At 42.6% G+C, this 23,887-nt stretch overlaps 1 protein-coding gene across 3 annotated transcripts in view; it reads left to right on the forward strand.

Moving 5' to 3' along the window:
• The first annotated feature begins 2,431 nt into the window (after window positions 1-2,431).
• Window positions 2,432-23,887, forward strand: part of LOC128691615 (uncharacterized) — a 44,209-nt gene continuing 22,753 nt past the window's right edge. For 2 of the 3 annotated variants that reach the window (XR_011392435.1, XR_011392434.1), the window contains exon 1: window positions 2,929-3,068. Coding sequence is in view for 1 of the 3 variants with exons in the window: in XM_070088761.1 (XP_069944862.1) it covers window positions 2,844-3,068 (225 nt within the window). In the remaining 2 variants the exon portion in view is untranslated. Of the gene's footprint in view, window positions 3,069-23,887 lie in introns of all 3 variants that reach the window. The other variant, XM_070088761.1, reaches the window with a different exon arrangement.

The raw sequence follows: 23,887 nt of genomic DNA on the forward strand, positions 1-23,887 counted from the left end.
TTTCCTTACAGTATTTGTCCAGCCAGCAATTGACACCAATTGCTCTGGACAACCATTCATTTCCAACTCCTCTCCTTGGCAAAATGCCACATATGACAGGTTTCCCACCCTTCCTCATAATTATCTCTATTGCTGACCTATACCTGCTAATCAGGTCCTCACTCCTACGTCTGCCAACATCGTTGCCTCCAGCACTGAGACAGATAATAGGATTGCTCCCATTACCTCTCATGATGTCATCCAGATGGCTAACAATATCTTTCATCCCAGCCCCAGGAAAACACACTCTCTGCCTCCTACTCCTATCCTTCAAGCAGAATGCCCTATCCATGTACCTAATCTGGCTATCCCCAACAACAACAATGTTTTTACCTTCCTTGGCGTCGTCCGTCGTGATGCTCCTAGCAGTCGACTCACATTCGCTAGGTAGCATTACACCACTTGTAGAATTCGTCAAGACGTTCTCAATGGTCTAGGTTGGGGTTTCTAGGGATGTCTTACTCACGTCTGCCAATGCTTCTTTGGTGCTCGTTGTGGCATTCCCAGTAGAACACTCACATTCGTCAGGTAGCACCGAGAATGGGTTGGAAGTTTCCACAGTAGTCTTCTGGTTTCTCGTTGTTTCTGCCTCTCCAACCGTTTTCTTGATCTTCAGCTTGGTTCCATGTTGCCCGGCCACTGACCAAGCTCCCCTCTTAACCTGAGGACTCACAACAGAAGGATTACTACGAATCCTCTTCTCCTCCGTTAATCGCCGTATCTCCATCTTAGCAACTCTGAGCTCTTCTCTCAGCTGCTGGTAAAGTGCTCAAGAGAGGGCATCCTGGTTCAGATTCACAGAGAGCACACAAACAGGTCTTCACAGAGCTAAGTACACGTCACCACTGAGCTAAGTACACGTCACCACTGAACTAAGTACACGTCACCACTGCTAAGTACACGTCACCACTGGGCTAAGTACACATCACCACAGCTAAGTACACGTCACCACTGAGCTAAGTACACGTCACTACTGAGCTAAGTACACGTCACCACTGAGCTAAGTACACGTCACCACTAATTTATGTCATAATTCTGGCCAGTATTATTTTCATAAATGTAGACAGGGGGGTTTTTGAGTATGATACACAATAATCTCCAGACAAATTGGTGAGTGTTATCATTATAAATTTTCCTTCTGATACCTAAATGTGTATATGTAATCATTTATTAATTTTAACACCAGTGTTGAGACCCAACACTGGTACAAGTGTTGAGACTCAACACTTGTACCAGTGTTGAGACTCAACACTGGCACCAGTGTTGAGACTCAACACTGGCACCAGTGTTGAGACTCAACACTGGCAGCTTCCAGGTGTAAACTTTCTTACTTTCATTGAGATGTTTGTGGTGTCTGGAGCAGTTCAGCTACCCTTTTATTTTTTCTTCTCCAAAATCTTGGACGTTCTCCTTTCTTGTGCATGTCTATGCCTGGAGAGGGTCTCGGGGTCAACGCCCCCGTGGCCTGGTCTGTGACCAAGCATCGCGGTGGATCTGGGCCTGATCAACCAGGCTGTTACTGCAGGCCACACGTAGACTGACATACGAACCACAGCCTGACTGATCAGGTACTGACTTTAGATGCCTGTCCAGTGCCTTCTTGAAGATAGGCAGGGGTCTATTGGTAATTCCCCTTATGAATGATGGGAGGCAGTTGAACAGTCTTGGGCCCCTGACACTTATTGTGTTGTCTCTAAGCGTGGTCGTGGTGCTCCTGCTTTTCACTAGGGGAATGTTGCACCACCTGCTGAGTCTTTTTCTTTCACAGGGAGTGATTCTTGTGTGCAGATTTGGTACTAATCCCTCTAGAATTTTCCATGTATATACTATCATGTATCTTTCTCACCTTCGTTCCAGGGAGTACAAATCAAGGAACTTCAACCGTTCCCAGTAATTAAGGTGTTTTACCATGAATGTTCTATGTATACTCTCCAGGTCAGCAGTTTGACCTGCCTTGAAAGGCACTGTTAGTGTGCCGCAATATGCCAGCCTAGATAGAACAAGCGATTTGAAGAGAGTCATCATGGGCTTGGAATCCCTAGTTTTGAAGTTCTCATTATTTATCCTTTCATTTTTCTAGTAGATGTGATAGATACATTATTGTGATCTTTGAAAGTGAGATCCCCTGACATTATTACTCCCAGGTCCTTCATATTAGTTTCTCGCTCTATTGTGTGACTGGAATTTGTTTTATACTCCAACATAGTGTGTGTGAATATCACAGCCGCCCAGTCAAGTACAGGTGAGTCAAATACTTATCACTGTGTTGTTATCAGTGAGCTGCCAGAGTGAGCTGTTTGCTAGGTAGGGGCTGTGACGTCACAGCAGCATGCTGCAGGTAAGTGCATGTGATTGCACATGCACAGTGCTGTGATGTCACAAGACAGTACAGTGGGTCAGAGCTGGTGCGTGCATGCGCTTCGCTGTGATGTCACAAAAAAGAGCATGACGGGTGGGGTGCATGCGTTGTTTTTGACATCGTGAGAGCACGGCGGGTCAGTGCGTGCGTGCGTTTGCATGATGCTGTGACATCAGGTGTACGCATGAGAGGTGCTGTGACGTGATGACAGCATGGCGGGTCAGAGGAGGCGTACGCATGCGCTGGTCTCTCAAAGTGGTGCACCTCAGTCACAGGCCTCAGTAGAGGTCCATGCAGCACAGAGAAAGCAGTACCTTGCCCACTCTGCTCACTGGAATGACCTATACCCTACCTGTATCTCAGTTATACAATAAATTATATAAAATACAGGTAAAGGTAGTCCAAGTTGTTCCAGGGAAGGCTGCGGATACTGTAAAGTTTTACGATGGATCAGGAGAATGTAGTATCATGGAGGGAGACAGTGAGACCTCCTGTGGTAGCAGCTGTGTTGTCTCCCTTGCTGCTGCTGGCCGACCTCGCACTTATTGCTGTCTTCATCTTGCGACAGAACTGGAACGCTGTCATTCTCTTGTCTGTGGTGTTCTTCTGTGGGACTCAGGCCATATACTGGTACTTCAGAACAAAGAGCATCTTAACCAACCGTCAACAGGTAGAGGACATTTCGTTGTTTCGTAATCCCTTTACGTTAACTTTTTTAAATGTTTCCACAGACGGAGAAGATGGAGGAGGGCAGGGGACGCTGTGGAGTGTGATGGAGGATGGCTCATCTGTGATGTAGGCTGATGAAGGAAGAAGCAAGTGTGTTGGTGTAGTTACTACCCCGGCAGTCACCCACCCACCGCCAAGATCATCTCCGCCATCAACCACAGCCATGTGTCCGCCTCTGTTGCCCTGGGTACTGGTACTCTTACCTACCTCCAGGGCCGCCCCTCCAGCCCTGACCACCCTCGTCATTTACATGTCATAAACTCATATAATGTGTGAATATAACTAGTAATGTACCTTGTCCTTCCCATTTTCCATCCTTGACGATGGTCGAAATGTTATATTTTACCATAGATCAAGTTTTATTGTGGTTCCACTGTATACACATTGTGTGTGTGTATTTATATTTATTTCTGAATTTTAATGTGTGATTCGCAAATACATTGTCTCATAAAACTAGTAGTGAATATAAATTTTGGAAATCTCACCTATTTGGAAAGTAGTGTAACCCGAAGCGCTGATGATTCACTCCAGGAGCTGCATATGAAGGCTGTTATAACAATAATGGTGAAGGCTGTTATAATAATGAACCGGCAGTAGAGAAAAGGACCAGTCACTAGTGTCAGTCGAGACCTAACTAGAGGTTGAACATTAGGGAATTCTACAGTGCTGCAGTGGTGACTGATGCACTTCAAACTCTCTCTGGTCATGACAGTAGTGTTGTTGGTCACATAAGCCGAGGTAATAGCGCATTTGAGTTCGTAAATAAAGGCAGTAGTAGACTTGGCTTCGTATCAAGAGGAATAAGTAATGTAAGTGTCCTGAGTTACAACACTATATCCTTAATATGATCTCATTTATATTATGTAGCACAGATCTCTTCTCCTGTGTTACAAAACGCGTTAGGTAAGATGACACAAAACAAATGATGAGACATTTATTGCTACTTCGTTTCGCTCTCCGGGAGCCTTATCAAGCTTATACAAACAATACAGGAACACGGTATTTACTAATGATCCTGACTAGTGTTAGTGGTAGTAGACATGACTTGACGGGTAACGATGGAGTTTATAGTTTTAAGGAGGATTCGTGCTAATGTTTCAGAGATGGCAAGCTGCCCTTATCCTGTGTAATTGTATCTCAAAGATTAATGATGCTTTAATGCATTATTGTCTGAGTGTTTGGTATTTCAGTCACTTAGAGGGCATCATTCCATTCCAAGTGGCTGGTGGTGTTGTTCAAGTTATCACATCTGCGTCGTAGACGTGTGTGATTAGATGTGCAGAACACGTATGTGCACAACATAGGAAAACCATCAGCCACTTGATGAAATGGAACAACTTCCACTTAGTGATTAATGAGCCAGACGCCCACAGACAATAATGCCTTGAAGCATCATTACTCTCCATTTCAGATACAATTACACAAAACAAAGGCAGCTTTGTCATCTTTGAAATATTAATATAAATCCTCAAAACGATTAAATTCGTTGTCTTCTGACAAGTCACTATCTACTACACTACTACAACTACATGGACCAGTAGGTCTTCTGGTATAGTACCGACAAGTTAATGAAGAAGACACGTGCAACAGCTGGGATTTTTATCTCCAATGCGTTTCGTTGGCTCTGCAGGCGTCTTAAGTCGAATACAGAGGTTACTAAAATGTCGAGGACAGCAGCAGTGGAGAGGTAAACATGAGGTGGTCAGTCCTTCAGTATTGAAGACAATTTTCAGCTAGTCTTCTCTCAGTTTTGAGAAATGTTCAGTTCTATAGTCTCGATCACTACCAGTTTGTTCACTGAAACTAGCACTTTGTGTAGCTTTAGAAATAACTAAGAGAGTGAATTAGATAAATTGTGTGGAGGCTGCGTCCTAGCATGGGCCAGTAGACCTGCTGCAGTGCTTCTGTATTCTTATATTATTAAACTGTGGAAAAATGGAACAAGCTCCCATTGTTTATTTTGCTTGCTTGAAATACACGTGAAACAATGCTTGGGTGTGAACAGGAGCTGCCTTGCACGAGCCGCCAGTAGGCCTAAGGCAGTGCTCGATTCTTATCAGAGTTTGGTTTTGGTGTCTAGGGAACGTAACTCAACCTGTGCTCACATTCATGATACTGATCGGAGGTGCTCTAGGGGCTTAATAATTATTAAGTGAAAGAACTACCAAAAATGTCGTATTCTGAATGAAAACTAAACGAGGCTTCAGTCCTGGATTATAATGAGATAGAGAGTGACAAAGAAAACAGGAGAATGTCAGCAGTGAGATCACGGCAGAGGTCAGGAGACACCAAAGGTCGAGTCAAAGTCACGTGTATTCTAAAGATTAAATCAATTGACAATGTATTGTATTTGCGTGAAGCGCTAAACCTGTGTGGTTCATTCAGCTCAAGGAGTGGTGGAGGCTCGAACCCGTGTCCTTTTATCGCGGCCCGGACCCTGACCAATAAAACTGCTTGTGAAGCCACGAAAAAGCTACTGAAACAGTAAAGTGTGTTTTAATATCAGAGCAGAAACGTTATGTACTTAGTCAACAAGACTGTGTCAGTCAAGTCTATAAGAGGAATGTATATTATTTAGAAAAAGATAAGCTTGTGAGATAGATTTAGTCACTTTAATTGCTTTAGGATACACCATACACTCAGAGTGGGAGGTGGTAGAAATATTGAGAGGCACATAATGGGTCCTAGACCCAATATGTGCGTCTAATATTTTGTGTTATGACAGCTAAGTTACATGGGTCCAGGGACTGGGCCCCAGTGTTATGAGAGGTAAGCAGGTTACATGGGACCATGGACTGGGTTCCTGTAATGGTACCTAAGTAGGTTACATGGGCTCAGGGACTGGGCTACAGTGTTGTAGTAGCTAAGCAGGGTACATGAGTCCAGGGACTGGGCTCCAGTGTTATGGTACCTAAGCAGGTTGGTATAAACCTTGGTAAAAAATACCGACAACTTGGTTTAGAAAGACACGTAAGTAAACACTATCATATATTTATTAGAAAAGGTTTCGGTCCCAGGACCGAGACCTTCTCTGATAAATATGTCATAGTGTTTCCTTACGTGTCTTTCTGAACCAGCTAAGCAGGATACATGTGTCCAAGATCTGGATACTAGTGTTATGGTAGCTAAGCAGGTTACACGAGCCCAGGGACTGGGCCCAAGTGTTATGGTAGCTAAGCAGGCTACATGGGTCCAGGGGCTGGGCTCCAGTGTTACGGAAACTAAGCAGGTTACATGAGTCCAGGGACTGGGCCCCAGTGTTTTGGTAGCCAAGCAGGTTACATGGATCCAGGGACTGGGCCCAGGTGTTATGGTAGCTAAGCAGGGTACATGGGTCCAGGGACCGGGCCCCAGTGTTAAGGTAGCTAAGCAGGTTAAATGGGTCTAGGGACCGGGCCCCAGTGTTTTGGTAGCCAAGTTGGTTACTTGGGTCCAGGGACTGGGCCCAAGTGTTATGGTAGCTAAGCAGGGTACATGGGTCCAGGGACTGGGCTCCATTGTTATGGTAACTAAGCAGGTTACATGGGTCCAGGGAGAGGGGCCCCCGTGTTATGGTAACTAAGCAGGTTCCATGGGTCTAGGGACTGGATCACTGTTATGGTACCTAAGTAGGTTACATGGATCCAGGGACTAGGCCCAAGTGTTATGGTAGCTAAGCAGGGTACATGGGTCCAGGGACTGGGCTCCATTGTTATGGTAACTAAGCAGGTTACATGGGTCCAGGGAGAGGGGCCGCCGTGTTATGGTAACTAAGCAGGTTCCATGGGTCTAGGGACTGGATCACTGTTATGGTACCTAAGTAGGTTACATGGGTCCAGGGACTGGGCCCAAGTGTTATGGTAGCTAAGCAGGGTACATGGGTCCACGGACTGGGCTACATTGTTATGGTAACTATGTACGTTACATGGGTTCAGGGACTAGGCTCCTGTGTTATGGTACCTAAGCAGGTTACAGAGGTCCAAGGACTGGTCTCCAGTGTTATGGTACCTAAGCGGGTTACATGGGTCCAAGGACTGGGCTCCAGTGTTATGGTAGCTAAGCAGGTTACATCGGTTCAGGTACTGGGCTCCAGTGTTCTAATACCTAAGCAGGTTTCATGGATCCAGGGACTGGGCTCCACTGTTATGGTAGCTAAGCAGGTTACATGGGTCCAGGGACTGGGCTCCATTGTTATGGTAGCTAAGCAGGGTACATGGGTCCAGGGACTGGGCTCCATTGTTATGGTAGATATGCTGGGTACATAGATCCAGGGACTGGGCTCCATTGTTATGGTAGCTAAGTAGGGTACATGAGTACAGGGACTAGGCTCCATTGTTATGGTAACTAGGCAGGTCACATGGGTCCAGGGACTGGGCTCCAGTTTTATGGTAGGTAAGCAGGTTAAATGGGTCCAGGGTCTGGGCTCCAGTGTTATGGTAGCTAAGCAGATTACATAGGTCCAGGGACTGGGCTCCAGTGTTATGGTAACTATGTACGTTGCATGGGTTCAAGGACTGGGCTCCAGTGTTATGGTAGGTAAGCAGGATACATGGGTCCACGGACTGGGCTACATTGTTATGGTAACTATGTACGTTGCATGGGTTCAGGGACTGGGTTCCAGTGTGATGGTAGCTAAGCAGGTTACATGGGTCCACGGACTGGGCTACATTGTTATGGTAACTATGTACGTTGCATGGGTTCAGGAATGGGCTTTAGTGTTATGGTAGCTAAGCAGGTTACATGGGTCCAAGGACTGGGCTCCAGCGTAATGGTAGCTAAGCAGGTTACATGGGTCAAAGGGATGGGCTCCAGTGTAATGGTACCTAAGCAGGTTACATGGGTCCATGGTCTGTGCTTCAGTGTTATGGTAGCTAAGCAGGTTACATGGGTCAAGGAACTGGGCTCCATTTTTATGGTAGCTAACCAGGGTACTCGGGTCCAGGGACTGGGCTCCTTTATTATGGTAGCTAAGGAGGGTATAGGGGTCCAGGGACTGGGCTCCATTGTTATGGTAGCTAAGCAGGATACAAGGATCCAGGGACTCGGCTCAACTGTTGTGGTAGCTAAGCAGGGTATATGGGTCCAGGGACTGGGCTCCATTGTTATGGTAGCTAAGCAGGATACATGGATCCAGGGACTCGGCTCAACTGTTATGGTAGCTAAGCAGGGTACATGGGTCCAGGGACTAGGCTCTATTGTTATGGTAACTAAGTAGGGTACATGGGTCTAGGGACTGGGCTCCATTGTTATGGTAGCTAAGCACGGTACATGGGCCCAGGGACTGCGCTCCATTGTTATGGTAGCTAAGCAGGGTACATGGATCCAGGGACTGGGCTCCATTGTTATGGTAGCTAAGCAGGGTACATGGATCCAGGGACTGCGCTCCATTGTTATGGTAGCTAAGCAGGGTACATGGATCCAGGGACTGGGCTCCATTGTTATGGTAGCTAAGCAGGGTACATGGATCCAGGGACTGCACTTCATTGTTATGGTAGCTAAGCAGGGTACATGGATCCAGGGACTGGGCTCCATTGTTATGGTAGCTAAGCAGGGTACATGGATCCAGGGACTGGGCTCCATTGTTATGGTAGCTAAGCAGGGTACATGGATCCAGGGACTGCACTTCATTGTTATGGTAGCTAAGCAGGGTACATGGATCCAGGGACTGGGCTCCATTGTTATGGTAGCTAAGCAGATTACATGGATACAGGGACTGGGCTCCATTGTTATGGTAACTAAGCAGGTTACATGGGTCCAGGGACTGGGCTCCATTGTTGTTGTAACTATGCTGGTTACATTGGTCCAAAGACTGGGCTCCATTGTTATGGTAACTAAGCAGGTTACATGGGTCCAGGAACTGGGCTCCAGTGTTATGGTAACTAAGCAGGTTACATGGGTCCAAAGACTTGGCTCCATTATTATGGTAGCTAAACATAGTACCTGGGTCCAGGGACTGGGCTCCAGTGTTATGGTAGTTAAGCAGGTTAAATGGGTCCAGGGACTGGGCTCCAATGTTATGGTAGCTAAGCAGATTACATCGGTTCACGGACTGAGCCCCAGTGTTATGGTAGCTAAGCAGGTTACTTGGATCCAGGGACTGGGCTCCAGTGTTATTGTAGGTAACCAGGTTACATGGGTCCACGGACTGGGCTCCATTGTTATGCTAGCTAAGCCCGTTACATGGGTCCAGGGAATGGGCTCCAGTGTTATGGTAGCTACGATGGTTACATGGGTCCAGGGACTGGGCTTCAGTGTTGTTGTAGCTAAGCAAGTTATATGGGTCCACGGTCTGTGCTCCATTGTTATGGTAGGTAAGCAGATTACATGGGCCTGGGACTGGCAGGTAAGCAGATTACATGGGTCCTGTTATGGTAGCTAAGAAGGTTACTTGGGTCCAGGAACTGATCTTCAGTGTTTGGGTAGCTAAGTAGGTTTCATGGGTCCAGGAACTGGGCTCCATTGTTATGGTACCTAAGCAGGGTACATGTGTCCTGGGACTGGGCTCCATTGTTAAGGTAGCTATGCAGGACACATGGGTCCACGGATTGGGCTCCATTGTTATGGTAGCTAAGCAGGGTACGTAAGTCCAGGGACTGGGATCCAGAGTTATGGTAGCTAAGCAGGTTACATGGGTCTAGGGACTGGGCTCCAATGTTATGGTAACTAAGTACGGTTCAGGGGTCCAGAGACTGGGTTCCATTGTTATGGTAGCTAAGCAGGTTACATGGTTACAGGGACTGGGCTCCATTGTTATCGTAGCTAAGCAAGTTACATGGGTCCAGGGACTGGGCTCTATTGTTATGGTAACATAAGAACATAAGAAAGAAGGAACACTGCAGCAGGCCTACTGGCCCCTGCGGAGCAGGTCCATTCTCCCCCCCCCCCGGATTAGACCAATGACCCACCCCCCGGATTATCAAAATGACCCACCCAGTCTGGTCATCACCACTCGAGGATGGAGCACTGTACCAGACCCAGCAGCACAAGCTAGTCAGGTCCAACTTACACCCACCCACACCCACTCATGTATTTATCTAACCTATTTTTAAAACTACACAACGTTTTAGCCTCAATAACTGTACTCGGGAGCTTGTTCCACTCATCCACAACTCTATTACCAAACCAGTACTTTCCTATATCCTTCCTGATTCTGATTTTTTCCAACTTGAAACCTTTGCTGCGAGTCCTGTCTTACCTGGAGAGTTTACCTGGAGAGAGTTCCGGGGGTCAACGCCCCCGCGGCCCGGTCTGTGACCAGGCCTCCTTAGGTCAGTGTCCCAGGATGCTACCCACACCAGTCGACTAACACCCAGGTACCCATTTTACTGATGGGGAACATAGACAACAGGTGGAAAGAAACACGTCCAATGTTTCTACTCTGGCTGGGAATCGAACCCAGGCCCTCACCGCTGGCTGGAAATTTTCAGCACACTATTTACATCCCCTTTATTTATTCCTGTTTTCCATTTATACACCTCGATCATATCCCCCCTAATTCTACCCCTTTCGAGAGAGAGTACAGATTCAGGGCCTTCGGTCTATCCTCATAGGGAAGATTTCTGATATATGGGATCATCTTTGTCATCCTCCTTTGTACGTTTTCCAGAGCATTTTTATCCATTCTGTAATACGGTGACCAGAACTAAGCAGCAGTCTAAATGAGGCCTAACCAAGGATATATAGAGTTGAAGAACAACCTGAGGACTTCTATTATTTATACTGCCAGATATGAAGCCAAGAATTCTGTTAGCATTATTGCGAACACTAATGCACTGTTGTCTTGGTTTTAGATTACTGCTAACCAGAACTCCTAAATCCTTTTCACAATCGGTAGTATTAAGATCTACATTATTTAGTTTATATGTGGCATGGTTATTTAACTGTCCAACATTTAGAACTTTGCATTTGTCAATATTAAACTGAATCTGCCACTTCTCCGACCATTGCGTCAGTCTATTCAAATCATCCTGGAGTGCTCTAATGTCCTCATTAGAATGAATTGGACGGCCTATTTTGGTGTCATCAGCAAATTTGCTTATGTCGCTATTTATTCCCTCATCTATGTCGTTTATGTAAATTGTGAACAACAACGGGCCCAACACTGACCCCTGAGGAACACCGCTTGTGACGTGCCCCCATTTTGATTTCTCCCCATTTATGCAAACTCTCTGCTGTCTATTTGTCAGCCATGCCTCTACCCAGGAAAAAATTTCTCCTCCTATTCCGTGTGCCCTAAGTTTCCTCAATAGCCTCTGGTGTGGAACTCTATCGAAAGCCTTACTGAAGTCCATATACACAATATCATATTCATTACCATGATCTACCTCCTCAAACACCTTAGTGAAAAAAGTTAGTAAATTCGTTAGACAGGAACGCCTCTTTGTAAAACCGTGTTGAGAATCATTAATCAATCTGTGCCCGTCAAGATGGCTACGAATTGCTTCGGCAATTATTGATTCCATAAATTTTCCCACTATGGAGGTAAGGCTTATTGGTCTATAATTCGAAACCAAGGACCTGTCACCTGCCTTGTAAATAGGTATTACATTTGCCATTTTCCACTTATCAGGCACTAGGCCAGTTTGTAGTGATATGTTAAAAAGATTAGCCAAAGGTATGCTAAGTTCCTCTTTACATTCCTTTAACATCCTTGCAAACAGTTCATCAGGGCCTGGGGATTTGTTAGGTTTTAGTTTCTCTATTTGTCTGAGGACCATGTCACTAGTTACCGCAATCGTGCATAGTTTAATATCATCCTGTTCTACATAATCTATTATTTCAGGAATATCGCTAGTATTTTCCTGGGTGAAAACTGAGAGGAAGTAGGTATTTAGAATTTCACACATATCCTTATCACTGTCAGTGATCTGACCAGAGTTACTCTTAAGTGGGCCAATCTTGTCCCTAATCTTACTTCTGTATACCTGAAAGAACCCTTTTGGGTTAGTCTTTGAATCCCTTGCGACCTTAGCCTCATAATCTCTTTTTGCTTTTCTTATTCCTGTCTTTATTTCTCTCTTTAATTGAATATATTGATTTCTTAACTGCCCATCCCCTCTTTTGATACGCCTATATATGCCTCTCTTTTGACCAATGAGATGTTTTAATCTATTGTTCATCCATTTGGGATCATTTTTGTTAGATCTAATTTCCCTACTCGGAACAAAAGTTGTCTGGGCAGCTAGAACTATGCTCTGAAAAACGTCATATTGGCAACCAAGATCACCTACCTGACCCATAGTTAGGACATCCCAATTTAGCCCACCCAAGTAATTTTTCTGTCCCATGAAGTCGGCCAAGCGAAAATCTGGGACAGAGATTTGATAGCAGTTATCTGGGTAATTCCATGATATATTGAAACTAAGTGATTTGTGATCACTTTCCCCAAGCTCATCATTAACCTCAAGATTATTAATTAGTGAATCTTTGTTGGCAAGAACCAAGTCAAGCAGATTGTTTCCTCTAGTTGGTTCTGCCACAACCTGTTCTAAAAAGCAATCCTGAACCGTATCAAGAAAGTCACTAGACTCAAGATTTCCTGTTACATTGTTCCAATAAATTTGTCTAAAGTTAAAATCTCCCATTATCACAACATTTTCATATCTAGATGCCTTATGAATTTCGTCCCATAAAAGCTTACTGCACTCCCTATCAAGGTTTGGGGGCCTATAAATCACACTCAAAATTAATTTGTCACGACTCTCGAGAAACTGAAGCCAAACCGATTCTGTGTTCGATGTTTCTAATCTTATATCATGTCTAAGACAACAATTTAAATTTTCTCTGACATACATCGCCACACCACCACCCTTCCTGTTGCCCCTATCAGTGTGGAATAGTTCATAACCCTGTATGTTGAGGAGGATGCCTGGGTCCAGGGACTGTGCTCCAGTGTTATAGTAGTTAGCAGGGTACATGGGTCCATCGACTGGGCTTCATTGTTATGGTAGCTAAGCATCGTACATGGGCCCAGGGACTGGGCTCCATTGTTATGGCAGCTAAGCAGGTTACATGGGTCCTGGGACTGGACTCAAGTGTTATGGTAGCTAAGCAGGTTACATTGGTCCAGGAACTGGGCTCCAGTTTTATGGTAGCTAAGGAAGTTGCATGGCTTCATGGGCTGGGCTCCAGTGTTATGGTAGCTAAGCAGGTTACATGGGTCCAAGGGCTGGGCTCCAGTGTTATGGTAGCTAAGGAAGTTGCCTGGCTCCAGGGGCTGGGCTCCAGTGTTATGGTAGCTAAGCGGGTTACATGGGTCCAAGGGCTGGGCTCCAGTGTTATGGTAGCTAAGGAAGTTGCATGGCTCCAGGGGCTGGGCTCCAGTGTTATGGTAGGTAAGCAGGTTACATTTGTCCAAGGGCTGGGCTCCAGTGTTATGGTAGCTAAGCAGGTTACATTGGTCCAGGGGCTGGGCTTCAGTGTTATGGTAGCTAAGCAGGTTACATTGGTCCAGGGGCTGGGCTCCAGTGTTATGGTAGCTAAGCAGGTTACATTGGTCCAGGGGCTGGGCTCCAGTGTTATTGTAGCTAAGTAAGTTACGTGGCTCCCGGGGCTGGGCTCCAGTGTTATGGTAGCTAAGCAAGTTACATGGCTCCAGGGGCTGGGCTCCAGTGTTATGGTAGCTAAGCAAGTTACATGGCTCCAGGGGTTGGGCTCCAGTGTTATGGTAGCTAAGCAAGCTACATGGCTCCTGGGGCTGGGCCCCAGTGTTATGGTAACTAAACAAGGTACACCAGTAGTGAAGTATTTCTTGTATATTTTAGCTATGATGTTTATCGGCATAAAAGAACATCGTCAGTGTCATAAAGGAAGTTATCAATCTCACCAGCGTAATAAATAAAGCAAGAAATTCATTATATCTGCACGTAACCTCTTTATCAAGACAATATTAGTCCCTAAAGTAGGGAGATAAACTCGCAATGTATGTACTCTAAGATGTACAGTACACACTTCTCTATCTATATGCTTGAGGACAGGAGCTAGCAAACAAGTGAAGTATCGGTGCCTACAGAGGACTGAACTAGATGCTTATTAGTTAAGCTTTGTGTAATAATAGTAAAATTATTATTATTAGTTAATCTGGTTTAAAAGTTGTGAGCTACACGAGGGTCATCAACGCTGCATGTAACATCTTCACCGCCACTCAAGAATAAATTAATACCAAGATTATTATTATAATCAAGGGGGAGCGCTAAACACGTAGGATTATGCAGCGCCTGTGGGGATGATGTGGAAGGTATTCAGGCTTAATTCAGGGAACTGGAGCAGAGACCCAATTCCCTAGATCAAGAGCCCTTCACCAACGTCAAGGAACATTCTTTGAGGGGTTAATACCAGGAGTGTAGATTAAACTCTCAATCGTTTATTCACTGAGATAAATCTCGGTTTATACATTATTGTTATTATTCTAAATTCTAAATTATGTATTTATTTATTTATTATTCTTATCATTATTATTATTATTATTATTATTATTATTATTATTATTATTATTATTATTAATAGTAGTATTTATTTGGGAGTTAGGTATTGAAACCGACAAGTTGATCAAGACAATATGATATTATGTAAATTATTATTGGACTTTTTATTGTTTATTGGTGGTGGCGTTAGCGACTTATTGCAGGTTAAATAATATTATGTCAGGTAACAGAAACAACTCCATTAACTGCTTCACTGCTCGTGGAAATGATATTGAGAAATGCAGGAGGCAAGAATTATTAACCAAGTACAGGGCAGCTATACGTTTAATTAGGTCATATTGTGGGTTGCGGATCGTGTAAGACATTCTGCCTAGAATTGAAGTGGGCTAATGAATGGATATTTAGGGTAGTTGGTGTAAATTGCTGACAGGTGTTGCAAAGATCGTGCAGTCATGTTCACTGACAACTGGGGAAAATTATTTGGCAAATATATGTATGCAAAGGGATCGGGTGCATCTCTCTTGAGCAGTGGTGGCAGCCTTAGCGATTTAGACGAGGGTGTTCCGTAACTCGGTTAGTAGCACACTCAGCTCACACATTGAGGTCCATGGTTCAATCCCCGGTATGGGTGGAAATATCGGAAATATCCTTAAGACACCTGCTGTCCCTGTTTACCTAGCAGTAAGTAGGTACTCTGATGTTAGCCGACTGGTGAGAGTTGTATCAAGGGGACAATATTAACTTAAACTGCCCGAAATACTCTGCAAACCAGGAGCTTTTTCTATAATATATCACTGATGTAAGCTAAGGCTATACAAGTTGTATTATGTACTTGTAAAAATAAAGATTATTATACTGGGCCTTTGCTGAGTTGCATAAGACTTTAAACTGGTAGAAGAGAGAGGTATGGGGAGTACAGGGAACAAAAATGTTGTTGCTCAGTGAACATATATTTTTAATAGAGAAACTAGATCAAACATAATAGGCATAAACATATTTTTTTTGGGGGGGGGAGAAAGAAGAGGCATTTACAAGCGAATCAAAAGAGGAGAGTAACTTTATAGATCAATATATTCATTTTAAGATGGAAATCAAAAAAGGAATAAGAAAGGCTGAAAGACATTATAAACTTAAGGTTGCGAGGGAATCAAAAACCAACCCAAAGTATTTCAGGTATACAAGAACAGGATTAAGGAAAAGACAGGTCCATATAAATGTAACTCGGGTCAGCTTACAGTTAGGGACGAAGAAATGTGTACCATTTTAACACTTATTTCCTTTCGGCTTTTACACAAGAAGACACAAATGACTTCCCAGAAGTCAATAGTTTTACAAGTCACTAGTAACATGGTCCTCAAATAGGCCGTAACCTTCAAATTATATTCATAGACCAATTAGCCAAACTTTAATTGTAGGATAACTGATGGAATCAATAATTGCGGACAAAGTGAGGCCATATTGAAAAATATGACTTAATGAATCTCAACACGGTTTTAGGAAGGTTCATTTCTGTCTGCAAACTTACTAACGTTTTTATTAAGTATTTAAAGCGGTAGATCAAAATATAGAATAAAATCTCGTGGATATGGGTTTCAGTAAGGCCCTTCATAGACTACCACACAAAAGCCTTTTGAAGAAATTAGCAACTCACGGAATAAGTGAAGAAATTATCTCCTAGACCGAGGCAAGATTGACTGATAGACCATAAATAGTTTGATAAATGTGGAGAAATTAATGTGAAGACCCATTATTAATGGTCTTCCACAGGGGTCAGTATTGGGGCTTACATTGTTCACATATATATATATATATATATATATATATATATATAATATATATATATATATATATATATATATATATATATATATATATATATATATATATATATATATATATATATATATATATATATATATATATATATATATATATATATATATATATATATATATACATATATATATATTTCTGCCAACAGTCGCAGACAGACGATCTTAACAATGCAAGACAAGTTACAGGGTGTGGAAATCTTTAGGTCAAGTACATTCACATATCTCAGTGCATCATCAGGAACTATGCGAAGTTGCAAGGCAGCAACTGAAGGAGTGAGAGGAAGCTTTTCTTCAGAGTAACGCAGTGCGGGTTGACACCAGCCGTAGCCTCACTCTTAATGTTAAACAACGGTCTGTGTGCCACCTTTCCCGTCCCCCCATATGGGGTAGGGGAGGGCCTCTGGATTTTCAGAAGTCTAGGAATAGGAAATTAGAAGACATAATAGCCAGCCCCAAGCTTTTTCTAGTCACACCGTGATTCTCAGTATGCACTGTTATCATTTATATCAAGATTGATGGACTGAACACATCTTCAGGCGGAGGGACTACTTACCTCAATTATTCTCCGTATTGGACTAAGGAAGCCATTGGCTGGCGAAACGTTTCCACAGTAAATATATCCAAGTGTTGCACAAATGTCTCAGTCATCAACTTGTCAGTTTTACAAACTATGAGAAAGATCCCAACAGAACATCTCCATTGGATCTAGAGGAATAGTGAGATAAAAAATATATATGAGATCATTCTGGTTGTTGGGATTATGATCTTCTAAATGGAAGGCAGTTACTAGTAGTGGTTTTATGTACATGAACGGCGAGTAAACGGAGTGCTGTTTTTATATATTCTAAGGTCAGCTGACTTGAAGGTTCACAAACTTTGAGATCGTCTGATTTGCAAGGATCATGTGTGTTGGGTACGATGATGAGGCTGTCATCGAAATACCTCATCCAGGATACTCTAAGTACAGGTGACCTGTACTTAGCAGTGATGACCTGTACTTAGCTCTTTGAAGACTTGTCTGTGTGCTCTCTGTGAATCTGAACCATGATGTCCGCTCTTGAGCAACTCGACCAGCAGCTAAAAGAGGAACTTAGGGTTGCTAAGCGCGAGATACAGCGATTGATAGAGGAAAACAAGAGGATTCGTAGTAATCCTCCTGTTGTACGTCCTCAGGTCAGGAAGACTGTTGGAGTGACTGAAACAACGAAGAGCCAGAAGACTACTGTGGAAACTTCCAACCCATTTTCGGTGCTACCTGACGAATGTGAGTTGTCTACTGGGAATGTCACAGCGATTGACGGAGGAAAACAAGAGGATTCGTAGTAATCCTCCTGTTGTAAGTCCTCAGGTCAAGAAGGGAACCTGGTCAGTGGCCAGGCAACATGGAACGAAGCTGAAGATCAGGAAGACTGTTGGGGTGGCTAAAACAACGACGAGCCAGAAGACTACTGTGGAAACTTTCAACCCATTTTCGGTGCTACCTGACAAATGTGAGTTGTCTACTGGGAACGTCGCTACGAGCACCACGGAAGCATTGGCGGACGAGAGTGAGTCGACATCCCTTGAAACTCCAACGAAGACCATCGAAACCGTCATGACGAACTCCGCCAGTGAAGGTAAGAAAAACCATACCACAGGTGGGGATAGAACCCGCGATCAGAGAGTCTCAAAACTCCAGACCGTGGCGTTAGCCACTCGGTCTGGAGTTTTGAGACTCTCTGATCGCGGGTTCTATCCCCATCCGTGATATGGTTTGTTTGCAATCGTGTCATTACGATTTCGTGAGTCATGAAGGTAAGAACATTGTTTTAGTTGGGGACAGTCAGGTTAAATTTATGGATAGGGCTTTTTGTCTTAGGGACAGGAAGAGGAGGCAGAGGGTATGTTTTCCTGGGGCTGGGATTGGGGATATTGTTAGCCATCTAGATGATATCATGAAAGGTAATGGGAGCAATCCTATTATCTGCCTCAGTGCGGGAGGCAACTATGTTGGCAGACGTAGGAGTGAAGACCTGATAGCAGGTATAGAACAGCAATAGAGATAATTAGGAGGAAGGGTGGAAACCCTGTGATATGTGGCATTTTGCCCAGGAGAGGAGTTGGAAATGAATGGTTGTCCAGGGCAACTGGTGTCAATTGCTAGCTGGACAAACACTGTAAGGAAAATTCAGTAACTTTCGTTGACAACTAGAACCTCTTCTATGATAGAAATGACATGTATGCCAGGAATGGGGTTCACTTATCTAGGTTTGGGTTGGGAGCATTGGCCAATGCAGTGGAGGGAGCTGTTATGTCTTTAAACTAGAAATAGATAGTGGTATGGGTTTTTGTGGAAAATCAATGAATTCTCAGTGTAGCGATAGTGTGAGTTTTAGGGAAACCAGTAATAGGCAGAATGAGGCAGAGTTATTGGTGAATATTGGAAACCCAGGGTTACTAGGTGACAAGGACAATAACGGGTATAGTGAAGGAACAGAAATCAGCAGGAAGAGAAAAGAGAAGGGTGGTTTTTCTAAACATATATTATACTAATACTCGTAGTGCGAGAAATAAGATGGACGAATTGAGATCAGTTGCAAGTGCTGGTAACATTGATGTTTTTGCCATAACTGAGACGTGGTTTAATATGAAAAATCGGGACATATCTGCTGAATGTCACATTCAGGGTTTTAAATTGTTTCAAGTAGACAGAAGTATTGGTAACGGGGGGTGGGGTGGCACTCTTTGTCCGAGATCGTTTAAATTGTTGCATAAAACAGGTATAAAGTCTGAAATACCACATACAGAGTCTGTCTGGATAGAATTTTCAGAGGGGTATGAGAAATTGATTTTAGGCGTGAAATACCGTCTCCCATACTTAGATAGGGACCAAGGGAGACTACTTTGGGAGGAAATTGTTAAGTAAGTTCATTCAGGTATACACAAATACAGTTACATAGATTATCATACATAGCAGCATATGTGTAGAGAACCTGGGATAACCCAAAAAAATTTAGACAGAGTGACTTATTTCCACTGGGGTCCTTTTACCTTATCATTATAATATAAATGTGATAATATTTTATTATTATTCTATAAAGGAGATAACATCTTATTAAGACTATCTACTGCACGAGGGTCATTAAGACTATCTACTGCACGAGGGTCATTAAGACTATCTACTGCACGAGGGTCATTAAGACTATCTACTGCACGAGGGTCATTAAGACTGCTACATGAGGGTCATTAAGACTATCTACTGCACGAGGGTCATTAAGACTGCTACATGAGGGTCATTAAGACTATCTACTGCACGAGGGTCATTAAGACTGCTACACGAGGGTCATTAAGACTATCTACTGCACGAGGGTCATTAAGACTGCTACACGAGGGTCATTAAGACTATCTACTGCACGAGGGTCATTAAGACTGCTACATGAGGGTCATTAAGACTATCTACTGCACGAGGGTCATTAAGACTGCTACACGAGGGTCATTAAGACTATCTACTGCACGAGGGTCATTAAGACTGCTACACGAGGGTCATTAAGACTATCTACTGCACGAGGGTCATTAAGACTGCTACACGAGGGTCATTAAGACTATCTACTGCACGAGGGTCATTAAGACTGCTACACGAGGGTCATTAAGACTATCTACTGCACGAGGGTCATTAAGACTGCTACATGAGGGTCATTAAGACTATCTACTGCACGAGGGTCATTAAGACTGCTACATGAGGGTCATTAAGACTATCTACTGCACGAGGGTCATTAAGACTGCTACATGAGGGTCATTAAGACTATCTACTGCACGAGGGTCATTAAGACTGCTACACGAGGGTCATTAAGACTATCTACTGCACGAGGGTCATTAAGACTGCTACATGAGGGTCATTAAGACTATCTACTGCACGAGGGTCATTAAGACTGCTACATGAGGGTCATTAAGACTATCTACAATACGAAGGCCATTACTAGGAATAAGGTAAAATTACACGTGTTAGCTAAAAAAATAATAATAAAAATCATTCCACAAGGCACGAAAACGTAGAAATTCTGGGGGATTTTAACTTCAGTCAGATTGACTGGATTTTTTTTACTGGGAATTTAGAATCTAACGACTTTTTAGTAGTTCAGGATTGTTTTTTGAAGCAGTTTGTGACAGAACCTACAAGGGGAAATGACCTGCTTGACTTGGTTCTGGCAAACAAGGAAACCCTCGTTAATAATTTAGAAATTACAGAGGAACTCAGCACAAGTGACCACAAATCAATTACTTTTAGCATTGAATGGAAGTATAATAGTAGGAACATCTCAGTAATTTTAACTTCAGTCGAGTAATGGTTCCAGATTTTCGCTTAGCAGATTACAATGGACTTAGAGAACATTCATCATCTGTTGAGAAGGGTAACGAAGAGAGCTATCAATATGACAGCTTTCTAAACACTATACATGCTGCCCGAAGGACGTTTATCCCGTATAAAGAAATTAGATCGAATAGAAATGACCCCAAATGGATGAGCAATAGGCTCAAATATCTTTCAGGGCAAAAGAAAGGAATTTATAGGCACATCGAAAGAGGTGAGGATCATCTTATGAATCAATATATTGACATTAAGAGGAACGTTAAAAAGGGAATAAGAAAAGCTAAACAGGACTACGAAATTAAAGTTGCTAGGGATTCGAAAACTAACCCAAAAGGTTTTTTCCAGATTTATAGAACAAAAGTTAGAGATAAGATAGGTCCCCTTAAAAATAACTTTGGGCATCCTACTGACAGGGAGAATGAAATGTGCTCAATTTTTAATAATTATTTTCTCTCGGTTTTTACAAAGGAAGACACTAACAATCTCCCAGTAATTAATTTTTATAGTGGGCCTCAAGAAGATAAATTATGTAACATCACAGTCACTAGTGAAATGGTTGTGAAACAAATAGATCGACTGAAACAAAATAAATCGTCGGGTCCTGATGAGCTTTTTTCAAGGGTTCCTAAGGAATGCAAAATGGAACTCTGTGAACCATTAACTAATATTTTTAATTTATGTCTTCAAACAGGTGTAGTGTCTAGTAATTCCCTCATAAAGGTCATTGATATATATTATAAACAACAATGGGCCCAAGACTGATCCCTGTGGAACGCCACTTGTTACAGATCCCCACTCGGATTAAACCCCATTTATGCACATTCTCTGCTTCCTATTGGTGAGCCATGACTTGATCCTTGACAGCACTTTTCCCCAGTGTCATGAGCTGCCACTTTCTTTAACAGTCTCTGATGCGGTACTCTATCAAAACCCTTACTAAAATCTAAATAAACTATCAAATTCTTTATCATGATCAACAGCCTCAAAAGCTTTACTGAAGAAGGTTAACAAATTAATTAGACAGGAACGACCCTTCGTGAATCCATACTGAGTATCATTAATCAAATTATGCTTATCCAGATGGCTTCTTATAATATCAGCTATAAGTGACTCCAGTAATTTGCCTACAACTGAGGTCAGGCTTACTGGGCGGTAATTTCATGGTAACGACTTGTCCCCTGCTTTAAAAATAGGAATTACATTAGCCATCTTCCACATATCAGACATTACACCTGTTTGAAGAGATAAATTAAAAATATTAGTTAATGGTTCACAGAGTTCCATTTCGCATTCCTTAAGAACCCTTGAAAAAAGCTCATCAGGACCCGGTGACTTATTTTGCTTCAGTCTGTCTATCTGCTTCACAACCATCTCACTAGTGACTGTGATGTTACATAATTTATCTTCTTGAGGCCCATTATAAAAGTAAATTACTGGGATATTGTTAGTATCATCCTGTGTGAAAACCGAGAGAAAATAATTTTTAAAAATCGAGCACATTTCATTCTCCTTGTCAGTGAGATGCCCAGAGTTATTTTAAGGGGACCTATCTTATCTCTAACTTTTGTTTTGTAAACCTGGAAAAAACCTTTTGGACTAGTTCTTGAATCCCTAGCAACTTTAATTTTGCAGTCCCTTTTAGCTTTTCTTATTCCCTTTTTAACGTCCCTCTTAATGCCAATATATTGATTCATAAGATGACCCTTACCTCTTTTATTTATTTATTTATTTATTTATTTGAACATGATACAGAGAAGTACAAGGAATACAATTTTTAAAGTGCAGCATGCCAAAGTCCCTTGTATGCAGAGCATTATGGGCAGCTTAAAAATAACTTAAGATTAACTAAGCAATGATACTTTCAGTGGTACAAAAATTATTGTAAAACAGATAACAATTTAGTACAAATGAGTATTACAAAGACAGGTCATATGGTCATTTACTGTGTTGCTGTGTAATCAGTAGAATGGAGTATTATGTTAGGTAATGAAGTTAAATAGTAATAAAGTTTGATTGGGTCACAGGTTGACATTTATGAGATACAATAATGAGATACATCTATGAGATACAATTTATGAGATACAATTATTCAGTATTTATTTAGTTGTGGGTGAGTAAGTGATTTTTGAGAAGAGACTTGAATTTATAAACAGACAGTGTTTCTTTTATATTCACAGGTAATGAATTCCAGATTTTAGGGCCTTTTATGTGCATTGAGTTTTTGCATAGCGTGAGATGGACACGAGGAACATCAAAGAGTGCTCTGTGCCTTGTGTTATGGTCATGTGTTCTGTTGAGGTTGGTAAGGAGATGTTTGAGGGGAGGGTTTATGTCAGAGTTAAGTGTTCTATGTATGCAGTAGGTGTGCAGTAATAAGTATGGATGTTTTGTATTGTGAGTAGGTTTAGAGTTTTGAATATTGGTGGAGTGTGCTGCCTGTAGTGGGAATTTGCTATCATTCTGACTGCGGCCTTTTGTTGGGTGATTAGTGGTCTGAGATGGTTTATTGTTGTTGAGCCCCATGCACAAATTCCATAGGTGAGATAGGGGTAAATAAGTGAGTGATATAGGGCCAGGAGGGCTGACTGTGGAACATTGTACCGTATCTTCGATAGTATGACTACGGTCTTGGAAATTTTTTTGGAAATTTGTTGTATATGTGTTTGAAATTTGAGTCTATTATCAAGGTGGATTCCTAAGAATTTTCCCTCTGTGAGTTTTGTGATAGGTGATCCATTTATCATTGTGTTAAGAGACACATCTGTAGCTCTGTTACCAAACTGAATGTAGTAGGTTTTGTCAATGTTTAGAGTAAGTTTGTTGGTCCTCATCCAGGTAGATATTTTCTGTAATTCGGTATTTACAGTATTGGCTAGCATGACTGGGCTCGGGTGAGAGAAGACGTATGTAGTGTCATCTGCAAATAGTGTGGGTTTGAGTAGTTGCGATGCATTTGGTAGGTCATTTATGTATATGAGAAAGAGAAGAGGCCCTAGGACACTTCCCTGTGGGACACCAACTGTAATTGGTTGTGCGGAAGAGCTTGCCCCATTTGCATACACATACTGGCTTCTGTTGCTGAGGTAAGACTTGAGGTAGTTGAGGGAGTGCCCTCTTATACCATAGTGTGACAATTTTACGTGGAGCAAGTCATGGTCAACTGTATCAAAAGCTT

This window comes from Cherax quadricarinatus, chromosome 26, assembly GCF_038502225.1.
Source record: "Cherax quadricarinatus isolate ZL_2023a chromosome 26, ASM3850222v1, whole genome shotgun sequence".
Lineage (NCBI taxonomy): Eukaryota > Metazoa > Arthropoda > Malacostraca > Decapoda > Parastacidae > Cherax > Cherax quadricarinatus.